The sequence below is a fragment of the Excalfactoria chinensis genome, chromosome 19, assembly GCF_039878825.1.
Source record: "Excalfactoria chinensis isolate bCotChi1 chromosome 19, bCotChi1.hap2, whole genome shotgun sequence".
NCBI lineage: Eukaryota > Metazoa > Chordata > Aves > Galliformes > Phasianidae > Excalfactoria > Excalfactoria chinensis.
In genome coordinates, this window is record NC_092843.1 from 8779019 (window position 1) to 8803583 (window position 24565).

The 24565-nt window shown below is 43.1% G+C and overlaps 1 protein-coding gene across 10 annotated transcripts in view; it reads left to right on the plus strand.

Annotated features, from left to right (window-relative positions):
- Nucleotides 1–229: 229 nt before the first annotated feature.
- Nucleotides 230–24565, plus strand: part of PITPNM3 (PITPNM family member 3) — a 65946-nt gene continuing 41610 nt past the window's right edge. For 2 of the 10 annotated variants that reach the window (XM_072353912.1, XM_072353913.1), the window contains exons 1-3: nt 536–936; nt 12399–12494; nt 13542–13649. In XM_072353912.1, the coding sequence (XP_072210013.1) occupies nt 813–936; nt 12399–12494; nt 13542–13649 (328 nt within the window). In that variant the 5' untranslated portion in view covers nt 536–812. Of the gene's footprint in view, nt 387–534; nt 937–11502; nt 11558–12398; nt 12495–13541; nt 13650–24565 lie in introns of those variants that run through there. The other 8 variants (XM_072353918.1, XM_072353917.1, XM_072353916.1 and 5 more) reach the window with 8 other exon arrangements.

Sequence of the window (24565 nt, forward strand, 5' to 3'; positions counted from 1 at the left end):
CTATTTCTTATGCTGACTTTCTCCCAGTTATTAGGAGCTGGGAAGGAGCTGACTCCTCTGTTTTCCCCTCGGAAGCGTTAGAGAAATGCCTCTAGCGAGGGTCGGGAAGGGAGACGAAACAAGTTATGCCCTGAAAGTTCCCTAGTTCAGCTTGCCAGCACAGCGCTGACTTGCAAGGCAGTGCCTTGCAGCAGCTCAGCCGCGGCATCCGCGCAGGGCTGGGCAACAGGCAAAGAGATTCTGCTGACAGGCTGCTGACGGGAGCTGCGCAGGCAGCGCTGCAGCACCGACGAGCCGCGTGCAGGGTGAGCCCCCGGCGCTGCGCAGCGGGGCCGTTCGGCGCAGGGCGGCGCGGAAGGGCTCCCGCCTCTTCTGCCTTCTCTGAGGTGCGCCGCGAAGGCCGGGAACCGCGCCTCGGACACCGGGAGGGACGGGCGGGTGGGCCGCGCGCCTCGAGTGCTCCTCTGCGAACGTGGGCGCTGCCAGAAGCGCCGGGTCTGCCCCCGAATCCGGCGGCGGCCAGGCTCTGGGGGCGGGCCCTCCGCGCGAGCTGGCGCGATCGATCCTTGTGCACAGCCGTCTCCGCGCCGATTCCGAGCAGCCGCGGCCCGCGCCGCCTGGGCTCGGCCCCATGGTGCGTGGGAGCCGCTCTTTGTGCCTTTAACGGCGGGGGCTGCGCGGCGTGATGGGGCGGTGCGGAGCGTTCGCCGCGAGCAGATGGGGCGGTGGGGCGCGGGGTGCTGGCGCGCCGGGAGGGCCCCGCGGGCGAGCAGCTGAGGGCCCCGGCTTGGCCCGGAGCGGGTAGCCCCGAGATGGCGAAATCTCTGCAGCCGAGTGAGCGTGTGGTGGATCGCGGGGATGGCGCGGCGGGGCTGCGCAGCCCCGAGGTGGAGCTGGAGGCGAGGCGCACCCACGCTCAATGCGAGGCTCCGAAAGGTAAGCGTAGAATCCCTTGTGGGGTTGCAGTGCGTTCGTTCGAGCGAGGCCCGCGCTGCCTTCGGCGACTATGCCGACAGTCGCGGGGTGCCGTTTGGGGCTGCGGGGACATCGGGGGTCCGCCAGGGAGCTCCCAGGGCTGGCGGAGCGAGGTGGGCCGGTGGAACTGATGAGCGGCGCTGCGAGACCTGGCAGAAATGGTGCAGGTCGCGGTATCGCGGTCTCCTCTAGGAATAGTGAAGGCGTGCTTGTCAGGTAGTACCTGCTCAGAAGGAAGGCAGAAGCAGCCCATCCTTCACCTTGTAGGTTCACGCGTTTTTGTTTTTCCTTACCCAGAGAATGTACTATTTAGAGGAAATCGGCACTCTAGGGTTTAGGCCAGAAAGCTTGGAGGCGGTGGTGCCTCTGTACCAGGCAGCACATAGTTGGTATGCGTGAACAACGAGAAACCTCTCCCTTGTAGTGGTAGATTTCTTTGAGGTTGCACGCAGATCCCATTGCTTTGGGTGGTGATGGCCACACTGTGCCATGACTGAATGCTTGTTGGTCTGCATGTAAAACTTGGTGTTCACTGCCAGCACTGTTACCTGCTGGTGTATCCTTGCGTCAGTTTGGTAGTATTACAGCTAAAACCGAGTGCTTCCTTCCAAACAGGATTCCCCTCTGCCCCTGGATAGACATGGACTGGTGGCAACCCTAAGAAATAGCACTCGAGAGCATGAGAACATCAGTCACTAGAGAAAAGGCAAAAAAAATGGGTGTAGAACTAGACAGTTGGTTTTATTCTTTGATAAATTAAGGATTAGTAAAAGAGGAAACAGTCACGTTGATTTTTGGGGCAATTGTTTGCTGACATTTTAGCTTTGATAGGAAGATAAAGAGGTGGTGTTTTCGCATTCAGTGGGACCTTGGTATTCTGTTCTGCAGACATAGCATGCTTGTTCATGCACAACTTTGTATGCAGATTTCCAAGGGTAGATATTCTCTTCTGCATGATTAATTGATTCCACGCGCTTTGGTAGGTAAAATGTGGCTTTTGATGCCAGCTTTATATTGTCACTGATTTTCATCTTTAATAAATTAAATGTATCTTGGTTAGCAGCAGGGCAAATGTACTGCTTTTATAAATTGAGTCTGCTGAGTTTATACGTGAGGTGGAGTATGCACAAATACATAAATGTGATGTTGTGCTCATGATTTTCCTGCCTTTCTGCCACTATTATTTGGTCACAAATACAGAGAAAGACCATTACTCTAGTGGCTGTTAAGTCTGTTGCTTGATCATTTTCAAATGTCACATGTGCTTATGAAGGGCTTTCAGAAGTGGTCAGCTTTACATATCCACCAGACCTTAAGCAACTGGAATAAAGTCCTTGCAAAGAAATACTCAAACAAATGCAGGATTGTAAGTTGCAGAGCATATAATGGCAGCTGCAGATCTACCTGACATGTCCCTGTGGGTGGTGTGGTATCCGTTCTTCATCTTCTATTTCATTTTTGTAACAGCAGTGACTCAAAAGTACCAAATATTTCACAGAAAGCAAAAATGTCTGCGCTGTGAAAGTAGAGCCTTTGAGATGTGATGCAGGCGGTCCACCTACAGCTGTTGCAAGAAAAGGTTAGAGAATATTCATATGTTCCTTGTTTTGGAGAGTGAGTCTGGAGGAGGTGGTGATGCTGCTGAGAAAGAGGGTGAAGTTAATTTCTGCTCTGAAGCACTGGCAACCGACGCATCAAGAAACATCTCTGAAAGATGTACTGTATTTACAGGAAAGCTTAGTTTAGGGTTTGGACTCTGAACCACGATTTTCAACCACCTCTCTCTTTCCCCATTTCACTGGTAATTCCATAAGGTGCATGACTGAAAATGTCTCTGGTACCTTAAAATAAGGGCTTAAAGGACTGTATATCTTAGTTTCTTGTTTCTTTTTCTGTTCTCAGTGAGCCAGGCATATATATACCTATCCATACCATCTGTTGCAGAGCTGTCAGTTGAAGGATGTGCAGCGTAGGTAACAAGGGACATTTAGTTGTTGAAGTTCCGTTGCTGGAAATGCACAGAGTGGGGAGATGGGTGAGAATAGTTGATAATATTTGGTATTTCTGCCCTCAGAGTTGTCTGGATTGTTCTTCCAGTTGGCTCTTTTACTTCATAGCAATGAACCCTACTTTCTTTGTGTGTGTGTGTGTGAAATTTCTGTCTTTAACTCTTTCTGTGGCTGAGTCAACTAGGCTCTTTGTTTTCATTTTTATTTTGGTACAGGTCCGACCACAGTGAGAATAAAGTGAGGTCTTCTTGTGTCCATCTGACTTACTGTCTTTGTTATGCTTTTCTTCTCTGCTTCTTGTTCCAAGCTGCATCTGTTAGAAAATCGATTACTTTATTCATCCCTTAATGCGTTCCTTCACCTCTCAGTTCTTCTCTCACTGTGCTTGCCAGACTCTTTCCCACCTGCTAAAACTGAATCTTAGCACTGTGCTTCTGTCTGCCCAGGTCTGCTCTGAGTGATTATGTTAACACTTGTTCTCTGGGCTTCAGCTTCTCTGATAAATGTAACAACTTTGCTTACTGTAGGCCCCTGCTTGTTTGATTCTTCTTTCAAGTTTACCTTTGTTTAATATCTTTTTCTCATGCAAATATGCTTCTGACATCTTGTCTTTTATCTCACTGCCTGTTAAACCAGAATCTTTCTCCTAATTCTTGTAGTTAGAGCTCCCATTTCTGTTCACTGTTTAATTCTTCCTGACTAACCCCCCCCTCTCCCCAATCTGTCCTCTTTCTGAAGTGCCAGCAGTACCTAGAAGTCTTCCTTTCTCAAGACTTTAGGTGTATGCAGATTTTAGTGGGTAATTGGAGTACTGTAAGTCCATGAACACAAAGTATACTTTGATCTGGTGCCTTGCTGACAACAGTAAGAGAAATTTGGTGCATTTCCTCTTTTTTTTTTTTTTTTTTTTTTTTTTTTTGCAAGCTACCAGGCTTCCCCAGCTTTTCTGCAGCCAAGTTCTGGGAACCAAAGAAGTGGAAAACTCTTCGTTTCTTCGTTGATTTAAATTTTTTGAACATTTCTGCTGGCTTTACAGGGTCAACCGCAGAGTCAAGTGAATACTGCGCCTGGCTGGCAGAATGAAACAGGATCATATCCCTTGCAAGAAGCAGTCAGCTAGACTGGTAGGAGGCCCCTGCCCCTTCCTCTTTGCTCCCCTTGCCCTGCTCTTATTTACGTGCTTCACCAGCTCAATCTGCCACTCCTGTTTTAGTTCCTTGCTGTCCCATGGATTCCCTATCTGGACTGACTGTCTTTCTTCCTTTGGCTCTGTGCACTCTCTTTTCAAGCCTCCCACTCCTCTCAGTCTCCCGTACTGACAAGCCCCTGCTCCCCACTGTGTGTGCTGCTTACTTCCAACATCAGTTTTTGATGTGGATTAATATGAGGGAGTGTCAGCATCTCCCCCTTTTTTTTGTCGGAGTCTTTCAAGTCCAAGAATTATGTCCAGTAGTTAAAATTTGTGTATTTTAAAATGCATCTTTAGTTTTGTGTTTGCTGTAAAAGAAATAAAGCATAACTAGAAAATAGCAGTGCATAATTTTGGCTCTGCAGTTCCTAGGTAACATTGTGGGTAGCTTACTTTAATCACTTACAGGGTAGGAAGGATGCATCTGAAACCAGCAAAACAGAAAGAAGTATTATGCGACAACAAAGGTCTTCTTACCCATCATTTATTTTCCAATGGAAAACGATTTGTGCTTTTTAGTTTTATTAGGAAAACCTTTTCTGAATTCAAAGAGGACACAATTCTGAAACAAGCTTTGGTAAGCAGAAAGGCTTTAATCTATGCAATGAAGTCAATTTTTGATTAATTCGTTTTGAGATTAGTTCAGTCTTCAGTAATTTATGGATATACTGAGTTTTCAGTAGTTAAGAGAATATAGCTCTGTTGTTGTAATAGTTATATCCAAGAGTGCTACTTTAATGTTCACCTGCCTGTCACTTTTGCTTGTGTCTACATTTGATCAGCAAATGTTTATTATCCAGCAAAAAATGTGGTGGACTGCTGTGCATGCTTCAAAGCTTGATGCAGTCTATGACCGTGACACTGATGTGAACTGTACTGAGTTAGTTTTACAGGAAAGCCCACTCACTAAGTGCTTGTGTTGACCCTGCTGGTGAAGTTCTGCTGTAATAAGCAGTGATGATGCAAGTCACGGTTTTCATTTTCAGCTGCTGTTGGTTAGTAAAAGCTTATTCAAGCTGGGGAGAAGGAGAGCCAGTGAGAAAAAGTGACATGGCTTTGGTTTGACAGAAGAGTTAGGGTTACTTCTAGTGAATTTTTACAATGGTTTCTCAAATGGATAGATCCAGAAGCCCTGCATTGTCATCAGATGTGCTGCCTGCTGTAGGACATTATTTCCACATGCAAATATTCTTCACTTTTTGCAGAAGATATTGCTGTGCTCTCTGTACAAACATTCCACCTCTAGATGTATTGCATCTAGAGACCTGAGGTACACTCTGTTTGATATTGGTTTATTCTAATTCAGAGCCAATGCCTGTCACTGGGCTGAATAAGTTTTTGTGTTTTTTTTCCCCTCATTTGATACATATTTAATCTTTTATTTTTCCTTATCAAATAATCTTGGAACATTGCTTTTGGTACTGGTAGTAGCACATGATGTGGAGTTATTGAATGATACTTACGATACTTGGAAATTAATGAGTTTTGAACATCAGGGCTGTTATAATAATGTGGGGTAGTAGTCAAGTTAGAGAAGAATCCATTTCAATGAGTGGAGGGAAGAGGGAGAAATTCCCTGATCAGTGAGTGAAAAACTTTTCAGAAATTTCAGAACTTCCTGCAGATTGGTTTCAGTTTTTGATGTCCAAGTGTTTATAATCTCATAGTCCTAATTCCAGCAGTGCATTAACAGCTGCTTAGTTTCATACACAAAAGAGTTTCTACTGATGTCAGCGGGATGAAATACCTGCATAAAATTAAGCATTCAGATCAGAGCTGGCAAGATTATGGTCAACACTTGATCTAGGGTTTTAAATCCATTGAAACTACAATTTAACCACCCAGTTTTATAATGAGATGGTCGTAGTTGTTGAGTGCAGCTGAGATGAAAAGCTTCTTATTTGTTTGTCCAGTAGCTGGCTCAGTACCAGGGCTCACTTTAGGGTGTGAGGAGATGACCTCAAGTTGCACTATAAAAATCACAGAATCTTAACTCGTGGTTTACCATGGTTTAATAATAAATCCTACTTCCTGTTGAAACTAAATTTGTCTAAATTAATGTTACAATAGAGTTTTAGGTTATATATCAGGGAGGGTTTCTTAACTGGAAGAGTGGTTAGTCATCAGAACAGACTGCGCAAGGAAGTGTGGAGTTGCCATCTTTAAAGGAGTTGTGTGCATGTGACACTAAGGGACATGGTTTAATGGTGTAGTGTTAGGTGGTTAGACTTCTTTATTTTAAGGGTCCTTGCCTAAGTTGGAGCCAAACAGGAACAAAGCTAGAGAATTCAACATTTTTGTTCAGTGCTGAAGATGGCTCTGTTCAGTGCAAACCCACACTCTGCTGTCTGCAAAGCAGGTGAGTGTAGGAACCAGCAGTACTATACAAAAGAAAGCAGTTTAGGTAGGAAAGTTTGCTTCTGCTTCTCTTAGGAGGAAAGCCTATGTGCTTATCTGTGGACTGTGTTGTGAGAAAGTATTCCGCTTGTGTCCTCACTGTCAGTCTGGTACGTTGTCTCCAGCAGCCTCTGGAAATTAGTGAGTGTAGTTCTAGCTCACTTGTGTGAATGACCTGAAAGTTGGGGATGTGGGTTTCTATTATAGGGATTGCTTTTCTGGATTGCTTTCCTTACCACTCTCAGAAACAGCAGTACTGACTGTGGGAATTGTTGTATGCTTCAGTAGTGCGACTTCCCTGGGAGACTGGCCAATTACTGAAGTGACACCAATGTGGTGAGCAGAAAAATGGCCCTTTATTGAAGCCAATACACACTTATATATTCTATGCCTTTCGTGTACACCCACTAGGAATGTACATGTCCTAATCCTTATTGCAAGGAGAAAGACATAACGCATCACAACCCAAGGCCGTACGCCCACTGGGGCCGCACAGTCACTAATACTTATTGCAAGGGGAGAGCCTAACGCGTCACAACCGAGGTCAGCATTCGCCTAATACGACACCTCCCCCTCCCCATGCCAAGAAAAGCCTTATACTGTTACAATATGCAATATGCTAAACCTAACCAATGCTTAAAGCTTATCCTGCATTCTATGGTATTCTATACTCTTAATGAAAATACCTAAAGAAGCCCAATTGAATTATCCATCTTATTTGCTAAACCTTAATATATTATGCATAACCTTAAAAATATACTCTTAATATAACTAATATATTACTCTATATAAACCTAAATAAACCTTAGCAAACTCTATAATATAATCAGTAGCATAAGGCACAACCGTGTTAAGAAAAGCAGCAGCACAACTGGATGGAGCAAGTGATTAAATAGTCCTCTTGCTGTCAGGAACCATTCAAGAAGCAGTTCTTGTCTGTGATGTTTTCCATCCCTCTTCATTCTTCTTAGGCATAATGTATCTTCTCTGTACAGTGAACAGCAGTCAAAGTTTTCTGTACATAGCCTCGAAAGCGTCCATCAGCTCATCAGCACACGGCAACGTGCAGCATCATTACATTAACGTGTAATTGATATGTAGTGACTAGGCAACTAGAATCACACCCTATAGGATAAGAAGATCACACCTTAAGAGATAAGTGAAGTGGCAAATACAGATAAGTGTGAATCTACTGTTGGCTGAGACACGACAATTCTAGACTGGATCCAAAGGTCCCCACACCTGTTGTTCGAGTGGTACTAATCACTGAGACCAACAGCAGCAGAGCAGCCTCAGGTACCAGATACGGACTCCCCACCGGCTGCTCCTGTAAAGAAAGAACTCTTATCCCACTTCCCATAGTCAGTCTTCACGAACCATTCTTGAGTAAAACGAGAAGTGAAGCAGGACCCATTGTCAGTCTTAATGTGACTGGGTAAGCCGTTCACAGCAATAACAATTGTCCAGTGGTATCGGACTGCCGTCGAGTTGGATTTGACAATGCTGAGTGGCTATGATGACAGTAGAGGAGGTACTCACAGCAATAGCCAGCCATTGGTGGGGAGACGAGCAAGGCTCCCAGGTGACATCAGTGTGCCAGATCTGCAGCGATCTGAAGCCAATGACAGGTGTGCTGGCAACTTTATCTGCTATTGCATTACCTGTGGTAAAAAGGCTTGGCACCTCAGAGTGACCACGCACATATAAGACTGCAACAGGAGCTGTGCAGAAGGCCAAGGCCTCTTCCAGAATTCCAGTAGCCTTTGTACTTGTGAGGCCTTCCTGGCCCATCCGGACTAGCTGTTTGGCTGCAAAGATGGAATCAGCAACAATGTTAGAGGGTATCATTCACCAGAGGTGCACTGCAGCTGTTACAGCCATCACCTCAAGCATCTGCACTCTGACCATTCTGTTTGTGAAGACAGCAGCCTGCCAACTACTGTTAGAATCCTGCCAAACCACCGTCCTGAGATTAAGAGTCTCATGCTGTACCGACTGAGCTAGCCAGGCCATTTCAAGGCCTCGAGCAGGGTTCCACCGCACAAGCGATCCCCCCACTGCAGCCCCACAAGATCCCTCGCCAAGCTGCAGCCACCTTGCCAGACAGACCCTGGGGTTCTCCTGGGTTGGATCCCCCCAGCTCTTCATTAAGGGTTTGTCAGCAGTACAAGTCAAGAGGCAGGAACAAGTTCCTAGTAAAGATGATGTAGAACTGGCAGAGCTGCTCAGTGCTATGGATGGATCAAGAGACCATTCAATAGCTTTTCCAGCCTTATGCCCAATTAATCGTGGATGCAAAGCCCACTTTGGAGTCATCCACCTCTCCTCTCTGAGTGTATATTGCACCAACGTGAGAATCACGCATGAGAGGCTTTCAGTGTCATGAGGGAGCACAGGGCCATGAACCATTAAAGTCTCTAATGTGTTTAAAGCTAGGGGCAAATGGAACTCAACATTTTGCCACCTTCCTTGCTGAGTCACGGTGGTCTTGGCCCTAGCGGGGGTTACGCTAGAACCTGGGCAAGGGGGGTTTGAATCATGGGTGCACACGGCACAAGCACACGGCAAATGTTTTTTGCGTTTAGAACAAGATAAGAATATTTTATTTCAAGGTCTCAGTATATAGGAGAAGGAATTTGTAGTTGTTAGGTACAAGTCATAGGTTGTTAGGTAGAAGTCATAGGTACAAAGATTGCAGCTCCTGTCTGTCCAGCTGTCTGAAATAAAACTACTGATTTTTGGTGCTGAATAAATAAGACCTGAGTAATAAAGGATCCAAAGAGGAGAAGTTAAAATAATTAACAATATACCTGTATAAACTAGCAATAATATTTTGTTGTACACATTGTAATATATACAAGTTGTGACATACCTAAGGATGTGCCTGAAGACATATCGGGAAGGACTGGAATCAAACCCCTTCCCCCTGGGCTCTTTGTTTAACAAAGGTTTCTGGGACAGAATGGAAGAAGCTTTGAAGGGAATCAACATATCAGCACGATAAGAGTACCGGGACATCCTGGAAACAAAAACAGCAGGATGGCAGCTGACTGGCACAAGATAGCACATGAATTAACAAGTTTCAGAATGTAATTAACAAATGCAAACCTCAGGTAAAATTGTAACATGGAATACCCAACCAAAGGGGAAACAGGAGGTGAAAATGTATGGGAGACAAGGTATAAAAAATATAACATCGTGTCCTCAGGTGCGCTTCTGCTATCAGGGTGCCTGCCATTGCAATCGCGAATAAAAACTGCTTTTATCAGAGATACCGTCCTGACCAAAAATTATTGAGAATATTTCCAACACTGATCAAGTGAAATTAAATGTTAATTGCTGCCCTGCTTTCAAAAAATACTGAAATCTGTCTTCTGGGAACCAGTCAGCAAGTCTAGTATTTAAAGAGAAATACTTAGAAGCATTTAATTGTGTGCCCCCAGTGGCGCAGTGGTATAAGCTGCTGACTGTGGCACTGGAGGGCCCAGGTTTGAATCCCCCCCCTGTGGCGCAGGGGTAGAAGTGCCGCTTCGCTACACAGGGGGCTCGAAACCCGGAAGTTGGACTTGATGATCTCTAAGGTCCCTTCCAACTCGCACGATACTATGATACTATGATGAAATGTCATCACTAGGGAGGTAGCCTGTATTTTGGAGTAAATCCGATCTTTTCCTTCTCTGAAATTAAATAATAAAATATGCAGCAGTTGATGCTGTAAATGAAATCAGTGACCCCAGGCAATGGCAGTGTCTAATATAATCAAGGAATGATAATAGAGTCCTACAGATGTGGTGAATGCTAAGCTGTTGGCACAGAATGAAGCAGACTTGATAAGACTATTGTACTAGGGCAGTGTGTTGCAGTCCAGCCAGCAAATTAATGTGAATATGAAGAACTGCTGCAGCTAGCATATGCAGACTTGTGCTGCCAGCTGTGTCTATGTTTAAGTTATTTCTAAATCTAGAAGCATTCCTAGCGAGATATAATAAAGCTGATGCTGCCAAGGGCTTTTTGGATAGCCAGAATTTTTGCAATTCATTTCATCCTTATCGTAAAGCTGATAGTAGTGTACTATGGCTGACTTCAGAGGCTGCAAAGCAGGTTTTAATCTGATTCTGATAGATCTGAGCACCCACCAGACAGTATTGGTTTCCAAGGGAAAGGGACCAGTAAAAGAATGTGACGGAGTGGAGATGTAGTCAAGTCATCTCCTTGTCTCACTGCTAAGTACTGCAGAGAGATGGCTACTATTTGAAAGTGCTGTGTTTGCTGTCCACAATCACAGACATCCTGAGTTGGTGTGCTCTTGCCCCACAGTATAGAATCCTGCTGTAAGTACCTTGCCCTCCTGAGTTTACAACAAAGCCCATGATTGAACGTGAGCTTTTGTTCCCCTTCATCTGAACTACATGTAAATTGCTCTTTTTCTCTTATTTATCTTTCAAGTTTCTGGCTCTGCAGGGATCTGCAGTGGTTTGTTATGTAACAGGGTCAGCTAAGTACTCTGTGCATCCATTCCTTTCTTCTTGTTTCCCACGTCTTTGCTTGAGGAATGCTGTGCATTTGTGCAAGGCTGTGGTCAGCTGAGGGGAAAAAGACATATTGTTTTTAAGTTGGTCAGTAAGAACAGAAAAGTGACTCCACAGGTCTGAAGGGATTTTTTTTTTAATCTTGTGCTTTGAGGTGATGAGAGCATCGTCAGTGGAGGTGATGGCTAAGTTTCCCATGCAGGGGGCAGAATACATCACTCCAGTCGTTTTGAGCTGTGTTTTAACATTTAATACAAAATATAGGAATACAGCATTGATCATAGTGCCTCTTTGTGCCTGTGACTTCCCAAACAGTGCAGCTAGTTATGGGAGCAGACCAGGTTGTACATGACTTTATCCAACTGAGCCTTGAAAACTCCAAAAAAGGAAGATTGCACAATTCTGAAGAGCTGCTTCAATGAATGTTCTTCTGTGGAAAACATTTTTCCCTAAAGCTGGTATGAAACTTTCACTTCTACTTATGCCCTGTGTCTCCTGTCCTTGCCCAGTGCTGCTGTGAGGAGTCTGGCTCTGCCTCTGTTATTAAGGTGGATTCAATTCCTGCTTCACCAGTGTTTTGGAGTGCGTTTATTGTCAATGTAAGGCAACATATATGTTGCTGTAGATTTAAGAAGGACTGGTGTAATTATGTAGGGCTGGTTTTCTAGTTAAAAATTACCCTGCGTTATGTATAACCTCTGGGAACTACTGTCAATATATTTGGTATTGTACCTGTTCTGATGGGGATTTGCCCTCTTGTCTTGTAATGACAAGCTGTGAATATAAGCACAGGTCTCTGGCAAAACAAAGCTCTCTGATGAGAAAACTCTATGAATAAGTTTGAATGAATGAGTATTCATTAGTTTGTCTGTAAACATGTGAGCCAAATAGGATGCTATTTCTCTCAGAAGTGAAGTATAATTTGGACAGGAACCACTGCCATGTTCTGGGGAAATGCTGCTTGAGGTCTAGGAACCAAATATTGTACTGTCTGAGTGTTGAACAGCCTGGTGAGATGCATATGCTGGAATTTATCTTGCAAGTCACTACATTAACTGAAAGTGATGCAGGCTCATCTTTAACCAAAACCTTGTTTTAATAATTTCTCTTAAGTGAAAGCAAGAAGTGTAATTTTAATGCCATCTTAAGAATGCTTTTGAGATTAGGTGCACTGACCAAAAGGATCCTCTTGATACATCATGACAACACAACCAGTGTTTATTACTGTACTTTTCCTTTTAAGTCTGGCACAGAAGTGAGCATTCCTTTGGGTTAATGTCAGTCTCTCTGTATTTCCAGCTGGCCTACGCAGATTCATTGGTGATCAGTGGCACATGCAGAACATCCTCAAAGACTCTGTGGAGAGCTCTGATGATGAGTTCTTTGATGCTCGAGGTCAGTGCAAAGTTTTGTTTTACTCTCCCTATTCTTTTGCCAGATTTGCCGCAAGTGAGTAAGCTCATTTTGGAATGGACTGACAACTTTGTTCTCACCAGACTGGAGTATGATTTTTGAACAGGCCCAAGTTTATCAGAGATGGGTGAAGTACTGGTGTGGATGAATGAGCAGCCATGAACTGCATCTGGCATCAAAACAGTGTGGAGCATATTCTGCTGCATCTTTCACTTCTTGCCTGTCTGGAATAGGATTACTTTCAATTACTTGTTAAGATTGTGGTATATAATAAACTTAAAAATGCTTATAATTATAGGACACAGCTCCATTTTCAGGCTGAAATGAATGTTGAACCACCAATATATATGTAAGTACTACTATGTTGACCAAGGCTCCCCTTATATCTGGAAAAAAGTTCTTATTCATGTTCTGAGAAGCTCATATAGTTTGACTGTTGTGGACTATTTTGATTATAGTATAGCTGATTTCATTTCTTGAATGAATGTGAAAGTATAATCTGTATGTCTGTTTCATAGAAAATAAACAATTACAAGTTGATGGTGTAGTGCTGCAAGTATTTTCAGAAACTGAAAAAGTTTGTAGAAACTGAGGAAGGAGAATTGTGAGTTGGGAAGGGCTTTAGGTTGTGTGAAATTTTTGTCAGCTGTTAGGAAAAACCAAAGATGTCAGTTTTAGGGTTGTTTTGATCTTCAGTGCTTGCCTGGAGTGGGGAAAGGGAAAGGAATTCTAACTAGTAAGCTGATAGTAAACACTTGAGTTATTTATTCCCAGCTTTATTTTTAAGTGACCTGCTCAAGAAAAGAGCAAATAGTCAAACAGTCCCCTCCTCTTTGGTTTTCCTGCAGAAAATGTATGTAGTGCATAGGTACACTTCAGGATATATCAGTAGGCAGGAAACTTCTCTGGAGAGTCTTGCCTATGCTAACTTAGGCTGCTTATTTTTCTCACAGTTACTAGTTTTAGTCCTTTGTGGCATTCTCATGTTCATCACTGCCATTTATTCTGTTTTCCTTTTTCCTCATGCAGAAGAGGTGGTGGAAAGAAAAAGTGCTATTCTCATTGGCATGAGCCAGTGGAACTCTAATGACCTTGCTGAGCAGATAGAAACAATTGGGAAGCTGGAAGAAAATCAAGGTACTGCTCAGCTTGCCTTACATATCTACTTAAAGTTAAGCAATTTGGTGCTGAACATGTTAATATTCAAGAGAAATAAAATTTATAATATCACATCATTGAAGGATTTACATAAACGTGTTAAAATGTTTTAGGGCTGTAAAATGTATTAGTGATCTATTCCAGAAAGAAAGTACTTCTCTGATAAGCCAAGTAGCATCAGAAATGTATTGACTTCAGTGGGGCTGTTTTAGATTCAAAGCTCAACAACAGCAAGATGGTAGCCTGTATTTTCTGTTTCCTGTGATCAATGTATATTAAAGACTTTTTTGTCATTTTGTCATTACCATCGGTTTATTTTTCTACATAGAGTAAGTCTCTGTTACTTAAACACTCTGAATGCTTCTTTTGAAGTTAACAAATCATTATCGAAAAATTTCAAGGGGACATACCTTAAGAATGTTTTCAGACAGCTTTAGCATAACGTTTAGGTAGTAGTGCACCACTCATATAAGTGAGAAGTGAATGCTGATGCGCCAGTAAGGGTCTAGGACCTAAGGCAGAAGCAACTCCTTTTAATTGTTTCTTTGTCTCCTAAATTACCTTGTCATTTAGAAATGAAAATTACCTCAGTGAATTTACAGAGAATCATAGAACCATAGAATGGTTTGGGTTGAAGAAGGGTGAACCTAACTTACTTTCCCATCTGTGGTAAGAGAATTTGTGTATAATGATGCTGTTAATCTAACTTTTTTAAGAAGAATTTGATGGATTTGTGCACTTCAGATTCTTTTTTGGAGGCTTTTCTATACTGATTTGTTACATGTAGTCAATCCTGAAAATAACTATGAGCCAGTGTATTTCAGTACAAGGATTAATTAGAAGTAATATTTATCCGATTCAGAAACTTTTTGATTATCTACCATCAGGATGTTTTATTTGCTAGCACTTAAATGACAAGTAAATGCCAATCCAGACATTATGCTTACAATTAAGTAGGTAATTTGGGAAGATTTCTTTTTTACGTTTGTTCTTCACTGTGATACCAAATTTTCTCTTATGTTACTTGGCAACGTTGTTGTGTCTCTGACTCCAAATGGCAGTTTGGAAGAGTTACTGGTGTCTCGCTCCAATTAAGGAGAGAGGCAAGGTTCTTTTGATAAATTATGCTCGGCGTGAGATTAAGAAGAGAAACATTCAAATGTTGATCCGACCAGTTTATTAGGAATAATAGACAGCTGAGGGGATGGGAAGGGAGAGCGGCGAATATCGAAATTAGGGTGATGGGGACGGGAAAGTGAGCGATAGGAAAGGTGGAAAAAGGCAAGAATTACAGAAAAGTGGGGAAAGTCACCTCCTGGATGCAGCAGCGTCCCGTTGCACGTTGTGTCGTTGGTCCAGGGAAAACAGGAGTTGGGGAGAGCAGCAGCAGAGTGGCAGGCCGCAAGCAGCAGCTCGGTGCAGTGCAGAGCAGGAGGTAGAAAGGGCTGCAGGGTCTCGGGGAACAGCGAGGTCTCACGGAGCTGAGTCTCGAGTAGCGAGGTCTCACGGAGCAGGGAGGTCTCACGGGCAGTCTCGAGCAGCAAGCCCAGGTGAATCCGTTGGCAGCCGTAGGACGACGTTGGAGGAATCTGAGGCGAGAATCCTAGAAGTTCTTCATGCATGCATCTTCTTCAGCATGCAGGTGTTCACGTAGTGAGGCATCTGATGGCAGAAAACCTAAATCCATGGTTTGTCCATGCTCTTTTTATCCTACTTCTTCCCAGCCTTCGGGACATTTCTGGTAGGCTTGGGTCAGAGTGATGTGAGTACCTCGGAGATGGCCCTCTTCCTTGAGATGGGCCCACACAAAAGACCACTTAGAATCATAGAATCATAGAATCACTCAGGTTGGAAAAGACCTTGAAGATCATCAAGTCCAACCGCAGCCTAACCAGTAGCCTATCTCTTAAAAAACAACCACAAAACAATACCACAACAACAAACCTCTGCTAAATCATATCCCTGAGTACCACATCCAAGCGGCTCTTAAACACATCCAGGGATGGCGATTCAACCACCTCCTTGGGGAGCCCATTCCAGTACCTAACCACCCTTTCTGTAAAGAAGTTCTTTCTAATATCCAACCTAAACTTGCCCTGGCGCAACTTGAGGCCATTTCCCCTCGTCCTGTCACAAGTCAGTAGTGAGAATAGACCTGCCCCACTCTCACTGTAAGAACCTTTCAGGTACTGGAAGACAGCAATAAGGTCTCCCCTCAGCCTCCTCTTCCTCAGACTAAACAGCCCCAGCTTCCTTAGTCTCTCCTCATAGGGCTGATTCTCCAAGCCCTTAACAAGCCTCGTTGCCCTTCTCTGGACCTGCTCCAGTACCTCCATGTCCTTCTTGTGCTGAGGTGCCCAAAACTGGACACAGTACTCGAGGTGAGGCCTCACCAATGCTGAGTACAGGGGCAGGATGACTTCCTTAGTCCTGCTCACCACACCATTCCTGATACAAGCCAGGATGCCATTGGCCTTCTTGGCCACCTGGGCACACTGCTGGCTCATATTCAGCCGACTGTCCATCAGCACACCAAGGTCCCTTTCCGTCTGGGAGCTTTCCAGCCACACCTCCCCAAGCCTGTAGGATTGCCTGGGGTTGTTATGACCAAAATGCAGGACCCGACACTTGGCCCTGTTGAAACTCATTCCATTAACCTTGGCCCATCGATCAAGTCTATCCAGGTCTCTCTGTAGTGCCCTTCTCCCCTCAGGCAGATCAACACTCCCTCCCAGCTTAGTGTCGTCTGCGAACTTACTGAGGGTGCACTCAATCCCCTCATCCAAATCATCAATGAAGATGTTAAACAGAAGCGGCCCAAGCACCGAGCCCTGGGGGACACCACTTGTGACCGGCCGCCAACTGGATTCCACTCCATTGACCACAACTCTCTGGGCCCGGCCATCCAACCAGTTCTTCACCCAGCGGAGCGTGCACCCATCCAAACCACGGGCAGCCAGCTTCTCTACCAGAATGTTATGGGGGACAGTGTCAAAGGCCTTACTGAAGTCCAGGTAGACCACGTCGACAGCCTTTCCCTCATCTACTAAGCGGGTCACCTTGTCATAGAATGAAATCAGGTTAGTCAGGCAGGATCTACCATTCATAAACCCATGCTGACTAGGCCCGATCCCATGGCTGACCTTTAGTTCGTCCATGATGATACCTGAGATTATCCTTTCCATAACCTTCCCAGGCACCGAGGTGAGACTGATGGGCCTGTAGCTGCCAGGATCATCTTTCCGGCCCTTTTTGAAGATAGGCATCACATTTGCCAGTCTCCAATCCACCGGGACATCCCCAGTCAGCCAAGACTGCTGAAAAATTATGGACAGTGGTTTGGCGACCACATCCGCCAACTCCCTCAGAACTCTAGGGTGCAACCCATCCGGCCCCATGGACTTATAAACATTCAGCTTTCTAAGTAGATCCAGAACCATCTCATCACGGATCACGCAAGACTCTTTTGGTTCCCCCTTCCCGTCTACCAGTGTAGGGGGCTGCGTTCCCAGGGAGTTACAAGCATAACTATTGAAGACCGAGGCAAAGAAGGTATTAAGTACCTCAGCCTTGTCCCGATCCTCAGTGACCAAGTTGCCCTCAGAATCCAACAAGGGATGGGGATTTTCCTTAGCCTTCCTCTTGGTATTGATGTGTTTATAAAAACATTTACTATTCTCCTTAACCTTAGAAGCCAAGCTCAGTTCTAGCTGCGCCTTGGCCTTCCTAATTTTCTCCCTGCACAGCCTCACTACAAACCTGTAATCCTCATAAGTAGCTCCCCCATTCTTCCAGAGACCGTAAACTCTCTTTTTGTTCTTTAGATCAAGCCAAAGGTCTCTGGTCAGCCAGCCCGGCCTCCTCACCCGTCGGCTCATCTTTCGCGATTTTGGGACAGTCAGCTCCTGCGCCTTTAGGACAATTTCCTTAAAGTATTCCCAACCTTCCTGGGCTCCCACACTCTCCAAAGATACTCCCCAGGGGGCCCTCTCAACCATAGTCCTGAGGAGGTTGAAGTCCGCCCTCCGGAAGTCCAAGGTGGCAGTTCTGCTGACTCCCCTCCGCGGTTCGACAAGGATCGAGAAATCTAGCATTTCATGATCGCTTTGTCCCAGACGGCCTCCAACCTTTACATCCCTTACCAGACCATCTCTGTTAACAAACAGCAGGTCCAGAGTTTTGTTTCCCCTCGTCGGCTCCTTCACCAACTGTGTCAGGAAGTTATCTCCCACACACTCTAGGAACCTCCGAGACTGTTCCCTGTCTGCTGTATTGTAATCCCAGCAGATGTCACTTAAGGGCCATTCATCTGTATCTTATCTCCCTTTTGTAGCTCCCGGACTTGTCCATCTGTCACGTCACCCTTAAACAAAGGGGGTCTGGAACCGTGGTTCAGACTTGCCTGGACTTGTCCTTCTGTGTGTCTCAGACAAAGGGAGTTCTGGAACCTTGGCCAGGCTTCCCTGAACTTGTCCATTTCAGCAGACTTTGAGACAGTAATGTAAAAAGCATGGCCTCTTACAACTGGATGTAATGTAGCATACCATTTTCTCTGCAAGAGAAAAAAGAGTAGTAAGAAAAATTAATATGGTATTGCATCAAATATGACTTGGTTTTCCAAATGGCTCACCATGAACCATCTTCCATGCCTGCTAAATATGTGAGATTTTGTAGCAGATGAGGCAGTTATATGCATTTCTTCCTTTTCCTTGCCACCTTATGCTTTCAAACTCAGCCCCACTCGTTTGTTATTCCCTGATTTCCCCTGCATCTACACATCTGTGTCTGTCCTCATGGAATTATCTGCCAAATGCTTGTTGCAGTGTTTTTAGTACAAGTAATTAGACAATGCTTTTGTTACAGCTTAATAAGACTGAGTAGAATTACTGATTCAGTAGTTTCATATCTGTGACCAGTAATCTTCAGATAGAGCAGCAAGTGTTTCAGCCTTAGCTCAAGTGTTAATTTTAAAAAATTATGTGTCCAGGTAAAGCTGGGTTTTCTCTTTAAAATATTGCATAGAAAAGACAAAGATGTCCTGTGTTGTCTTTTATGTGGTACTTTACTTTTTCAGTGGAAAAGGATGGAGGAGTATGATCTGCTTATCCAATGAATTTAAAACAATTTTTTTTTTTTTTTTTTTTTTAACAGAGCTGAATGTAATGGGAGTGGCATTTAAATTTAATAAGTTTCTGTTACAGAAAGTAAGACAAACACCATGTTTACACATCATAGTTATGCAGTTAAATTCACTGCTGGTGTAAAGTATTTGTCTATTGTGTTACAGTAAAATGTGTGTACTGAGAACCAGGAGCAAATTCATACTGTTGTTTTCAGTGCTTTGCATTTAGTCTAGCCACCTTGAGCCTGTATCTTTAAGTACATGTTGTTAACATTTGTAAGGTTAAAGTTATTGTTGGTTCATAGAATCTTGGGAGTTAGAACAGACCTCTGGTGATGCTCCAGTCCAACTCCTTGCAAGTTCCATAGAGCAGGTTATGCAGGAAAGCGTCCAAGTGGGTTTGGATATTTCCAGGTAAAGAGACACCATCACCAATCTGGGCAGTTTGTTCCAGGGCTCTGTCACACTCAAAGGAAAGCATTTTTTCCTCAAGTTCAGGTGGAACTTCCTGTGTTCTAGCTTGTGACCATTCCTCCTTGTTCTGTTGTTGGGCACCATGAAAAAGTCTGGCTCTATCTTTTTACTCTTGCCCTTCAGATGTTAACAAGCATTGATCCCCTTGCAGCCTTTTCTTCTCCAAGCTGAACTGCCTCCGGACTTTCCTCATGAGGGAGATGTTCCGAGTCTTAAATCATTTTTGTGAGTCTCCGCTGGATTCTCTCCAATTCCCCGTCTGCCTTCAGCTGGGAGCACAACACTCCAAATGTGGCCTCCACAGGACAGAGAGGAGAAGTCACCCTTGCCCTGCTGGCTATGCTCTGTGCAACGCACCTGAGAGTGCCATTGGCCTTCCTGGCTACAAGGGCACGCTGCTGGCTCATGGTCAGCTTGTTGGCCACCAGGACACCTGAGTCTTCTACAGAGCTTCTTTCCAGCAGCTCAGCCCCTAACCTGTACTTGTCCAGGTCTAACTGAATGGCAGCACAGCCTTGTACTCTTGACACAGTACACTTAAAAGTGAGGTGAATTCTCTGCAAATACAGGAGACTTTTCATATACTTTGAATTCAGCATGTATTATGTTTCATTACTGGAGTTTCTTTATAGTCAGAAGTGAGATTATGAAACATTTTAACTAGCAAACCAGGCAAGTATTTGTTACAGAAAAGGTGCGCCATTCTACCCAAGCTAGTAGTTCACATATCAGTTTAAGCTTGTATTGTCATTTCAGCATATGAAATTGTAGGGGCAAATTCCATTGATGCAGTAGGTATTAACTTTGAGGTCAAAGCATACATGTGATTTAAATTACAAAAAAAAAAACAAAACAACAAAAAAAAAGTCACATGAATCATGAATAATGAGGTTGCTCTTTCTCCCTCTGTTGCCCATCTGTTGAGCTACTTGGCCTTTCTAGACTGCGAACTTTGTCAGAGAGACTGTGTTTGTGGAATGCTTTACACAAGTTCACACCAGGTAGAATTTAGTAAGAAATCTTAGGTGTTGCTCTCCCCAGACACAAAAATCCTATTGAACAAGCCTTTTACCTGTTTTGAGGCAGATAAAAGCTAATTCTCACTACATGGAAGCTTACTTTTTTGCTATCAGTTTTTCTTACAAGCAGTGTTTGTAAAAATTGACAGCTCATAGGAGTGTTGACAGGGATGTGGTAAGCTAACTGCTAAGAAAGAGAGGACAAGCACTGCTTTTACTGCAAGACTGGAAGAACTGTTAGCGACAGAGGATTTCTGCTACAATTCCTTAAAAGGAATTGTTTTCCTTCCTGACGGCCAGGTCCTGTTATTGACAGGTATTTTCTAATGCTCTGTGCTTCCCTTCTTGTTAGTTTGATCTCATTAATTGTAATGATACCTCCATGCATCATACTAGGTAATGTGACTCTGTCCTTGCTTCCAGCATTTTAAATCTTAGCTTTCCTATTGTTACTTTCGCAATTGTGATAGGTGGCATAACAAAAGAGTGCAACCAGATGTGCTTGTCAGAGTATTTAAATGGCATTTGTTTTAATGACAACAGTTTGCTTTCCTTCAGAAATTACCTGTCTGCTTTTCCTCTTTCTTTATCTGATCCTGCTTTGTGGATGGAAGTGGCCGTATTCCTCTTAGCTTTGATGAGAGCACTGTTCTTGCTAAACTGTGGTAAACATGCCATTTTTTAGTTTAGTAGGCTGATTCTTCTCTAAGAAGAAGACAATGTAGCAATGCTGTAGATGCAATTAGTCATTAATTTTATTTTCTAATGTTTTATTACTTATTTTCTAATTTACTGTTTTTTAAAATTTTAATATAGTTGTTATTTTAATTTACTACATTTATTTTTTGAGAGGTTTTTATTTATTTATACTAATACTCAGCAGCATGACTAATGAAAACAAGAATTTGTTGGACTTATGTTTTCTGAGAGACAGAATTATGGTTAGGCTAGAATAAGCAGGAGCTATGTTAATTGTTTAACTTTTTAACTTTAAGTGTCAGTTCTACCAAATTTCTAGCAAGGACTTGAGCATGTAATTTTTTTTGCAATATGGGGGTCTTAGGCAGGGCAGGTGTGTGGAGGGGCGAGGGGAAGAAGTTGGCATTGGTGATAGTTCTTGTAGAATATAATGTAAACAAGCAAGCAAAGGAATTATTTCTGTAATACAGCTTTGGCGGGGTGACTGTTGATTTAATAAGCCCTGCTTACATTTTAAGTGCCTTTAGTCAATTCTGTCGTATATGCTACTGTTACATGCTGTAAATCCAGGTAATTCAATTAAAATGTCATAGATTGTGATGAATTCCCAGGTAGGCAGTTTTTTTTAAGTTGATTAAAACATAACTAGCCATAAAATGCCTGTGAAATCCTCGTTTCCTGTGCTTCATGTGCTGCTAATACAGTCTGATGGTATTGTTTTACTGGTAACCAGCAAAATAGGTGGACACAGTCATCTTTCACAAGTGGAAATTTTCATACCAGCTGAATTAAAGCTCTGTCCTGGTATCACTGCCTAAGACCAGCTTACTGAGATCTTTCCATCCTTTTATGCACTGATTATCTGGAAAACAGTGCCGATAGTAATATTGTTCTCTTTTTGGGACTTGTTTGAATTGTTATCTTAGACTAAACATTAATTCTCACACCCAGTGGATTTGTGAGGTAGTGCTTTGGAGCTGTGAGGTGCTATGGTTGGACAAGTTATGTTACATCTGTATACAGAAACCCTAAAATCCTGCTGTTTCTGTACTCCCTGGAATTGAGACATTCAGTTCCTACTGATTATTGTTATTATTTTTTAATAACAAATTCTGTACTTCTTTCATTAAAACTCACCATTAATTGTTCTCCAAAGACTGTGGTGTGCACCACAGTTCCCTACCACTGCAGCTGTTCTGTGTAATTCTGTGTCATGGTTTTATGACTTTTGTATCAGTATTCCTCATCATAACATCACATAGTGCACTGGGAGTTAAAAGGACTGATGTTCCAGTTCTGCGGCCTTTGGATATTTCCAGATACCTGCTTCTCAGAAGAGGAGAACAGCTTCATCTCCCAGAAGACTTTCACTGTTCTATTTCTGATTTCTGTTTAGAGGGAAAGATAAAACACTTCCCAAATCATGAGGCTTCCCCTTTCTTCTTGCTGCATGTCTCCGAACCGTGTTCTCCCCAGCCATCTGCCTTCAGCTTTATAGTAAGGCCTGCATTTTTGGACACTCACTCTCTCACTTGTTTGGTTTATTAGCTTCAATCCCAGTTAACTTTTATTTTTGCTATTATAATTAAGAAATTAATTTTACTTCTCAGATGTTGCTAATGATGTTTTTGTTTTTTATTCCTTTTTCTCTTTGCACACTTTCCCCTCCCCTTTCTTCCTTTTCGAGCCTGTGAGCCTGCTGTCCCCGTGTTGTAGACACAGATAGTTATCTAGAGATAACTCTGTGACATTCTGTGTTTAAAAAGAAGTCTTGCAGATTGATGCTTTCATGGCCTCTCATATATGTTTTGCATATTACCTTTTTCCATCTAATGTAAGAAAGAAAACAACCCTATTTTGTGTGTGAAACAGCACATTTCTGAGTGATGAAGGAGGGAGTTGTCAGTCTCCTGCTACAGTGTCTGCAAGACACTGAAGAGAATTGTAGTATTCTGATAACACCATTGTATTATCTTGATTGTGTGTTAACATTTCCCACTTAGTTAAGGTGGAAAGGTGTTTTTGGATTTTTTTTTTTTTTCTTTTCCCTTAAATGGTCTAGACTTTAAAAGAAAAAAAAAAAAAGATGCTTGTAAATTGTGGTGTGAATACTAAATCTTATCTGAAATTATAAGTGTTGATATAGACCCATTAAATTAGTACAGGAGATTCTGTGCAAGACAAGGTGCACACTAATATGTCTTTATCAAGCTGTGCGTCTGGTTTTATCTTTCATTGACTTGCTGATTCAGTCTCCTTTGCTACGTCTGCCATTCATCTTCAGGCCTGAAACAGTGCAGTGGTTGAAATGCATAATACAATGGAAAAATCCATATATCTTTATGTGCTTTCAGTATTACGATTTTCACCTTTTATTGGTGTTCCCAGCCTCTGTCCCTGAAGGTTGCCTTGCCTGATTTTATTCACAGTCTATGTTCTCTGTAAACAAATAGGTATTCTCCCTGCCAGTAGCATGTGATCTCCTCTTTCTTGGGGCTTCCTGAGGTCATATAGTGAAAGTGTGGCTGTACATAGCTGAATGTAATGTTTATGCTGCTATGAAATTTATTGCAGTAGCATCCGTCACTGCCTAATAATGTGAAGAATGGCAAGTAAAATTTAGTTTGGTGAATTGAGCAGTGGAAAGCAAAGATGGAAATTACAGTAGTCAATAGCAATTCAAAACATATCAGGTGGCTCATATAAAAACAGATTTACTTCTACCAACAATTCTAGCAGATGCAAATCGTCTGTGGTAGCAGTTTAGGCTAGAACAAGGCTGCTGGCATTCCACAACTGTTGTCATTTTATTTCTGTGATACTGTATGTTGTAAAATACAGCTCAACAAATGTATGCAAAATGGAAGAAACTTATATTAGCCTCTAAGATGTTTCTACCTGACAGTGGGGTCATGCTGTGTTAGCATATTCACTTTCTCTGCAGATTCCCTCTTCATTTTTGGATCTGTGTTAAGATCCCATCCACATGCTGAAATCAGCAGGTGATTTTGCATCAGTTTCTTTGGGCCTAAAGGTTCCCTGACTGTCAGTCCCATTTAGATCATGCTGTCTTTAAGTGTATTACCTCCCCTCCCCCCTTTCTAAATTTTGCCTAACTGTACTGCTATCGGTGTTATATTTGCCATAGTTAAAAAATAAAAATAAAAAATCAGACTTTTCTATTCAGAGTTAAATTTCACTGGGTTCTTGCTGAAGAAAGCCTGGATTTGTGGGAAGGAAGATGAACAAGGGCCACACTAGTATCTTACTGGTACTGAGGCACACAACTGTGTTCCTCTGTGCTGTCCTCTGGTGCTGAACACATTAGCAATGTAATTGTGGGGGAGAGTGAAACGAGGTATACAAATACCCTATGAGGTTGCAAAGAAGACATACTTGGGCTCTTATCAGTGGTGTCCAATGGGAGGCAGTAGGCACGAACTGGAATACAATCTTCCATCTAAATATCAGAAAGTGCTTCTTTATTGTGTGGGTGATAGAGTACCGGAACAGTTTGTAGACATCTGGACATGGTCTTGGGCAGCTTGCTCTATGCCACCCTGCCTGTGCTAGGAGGGTTA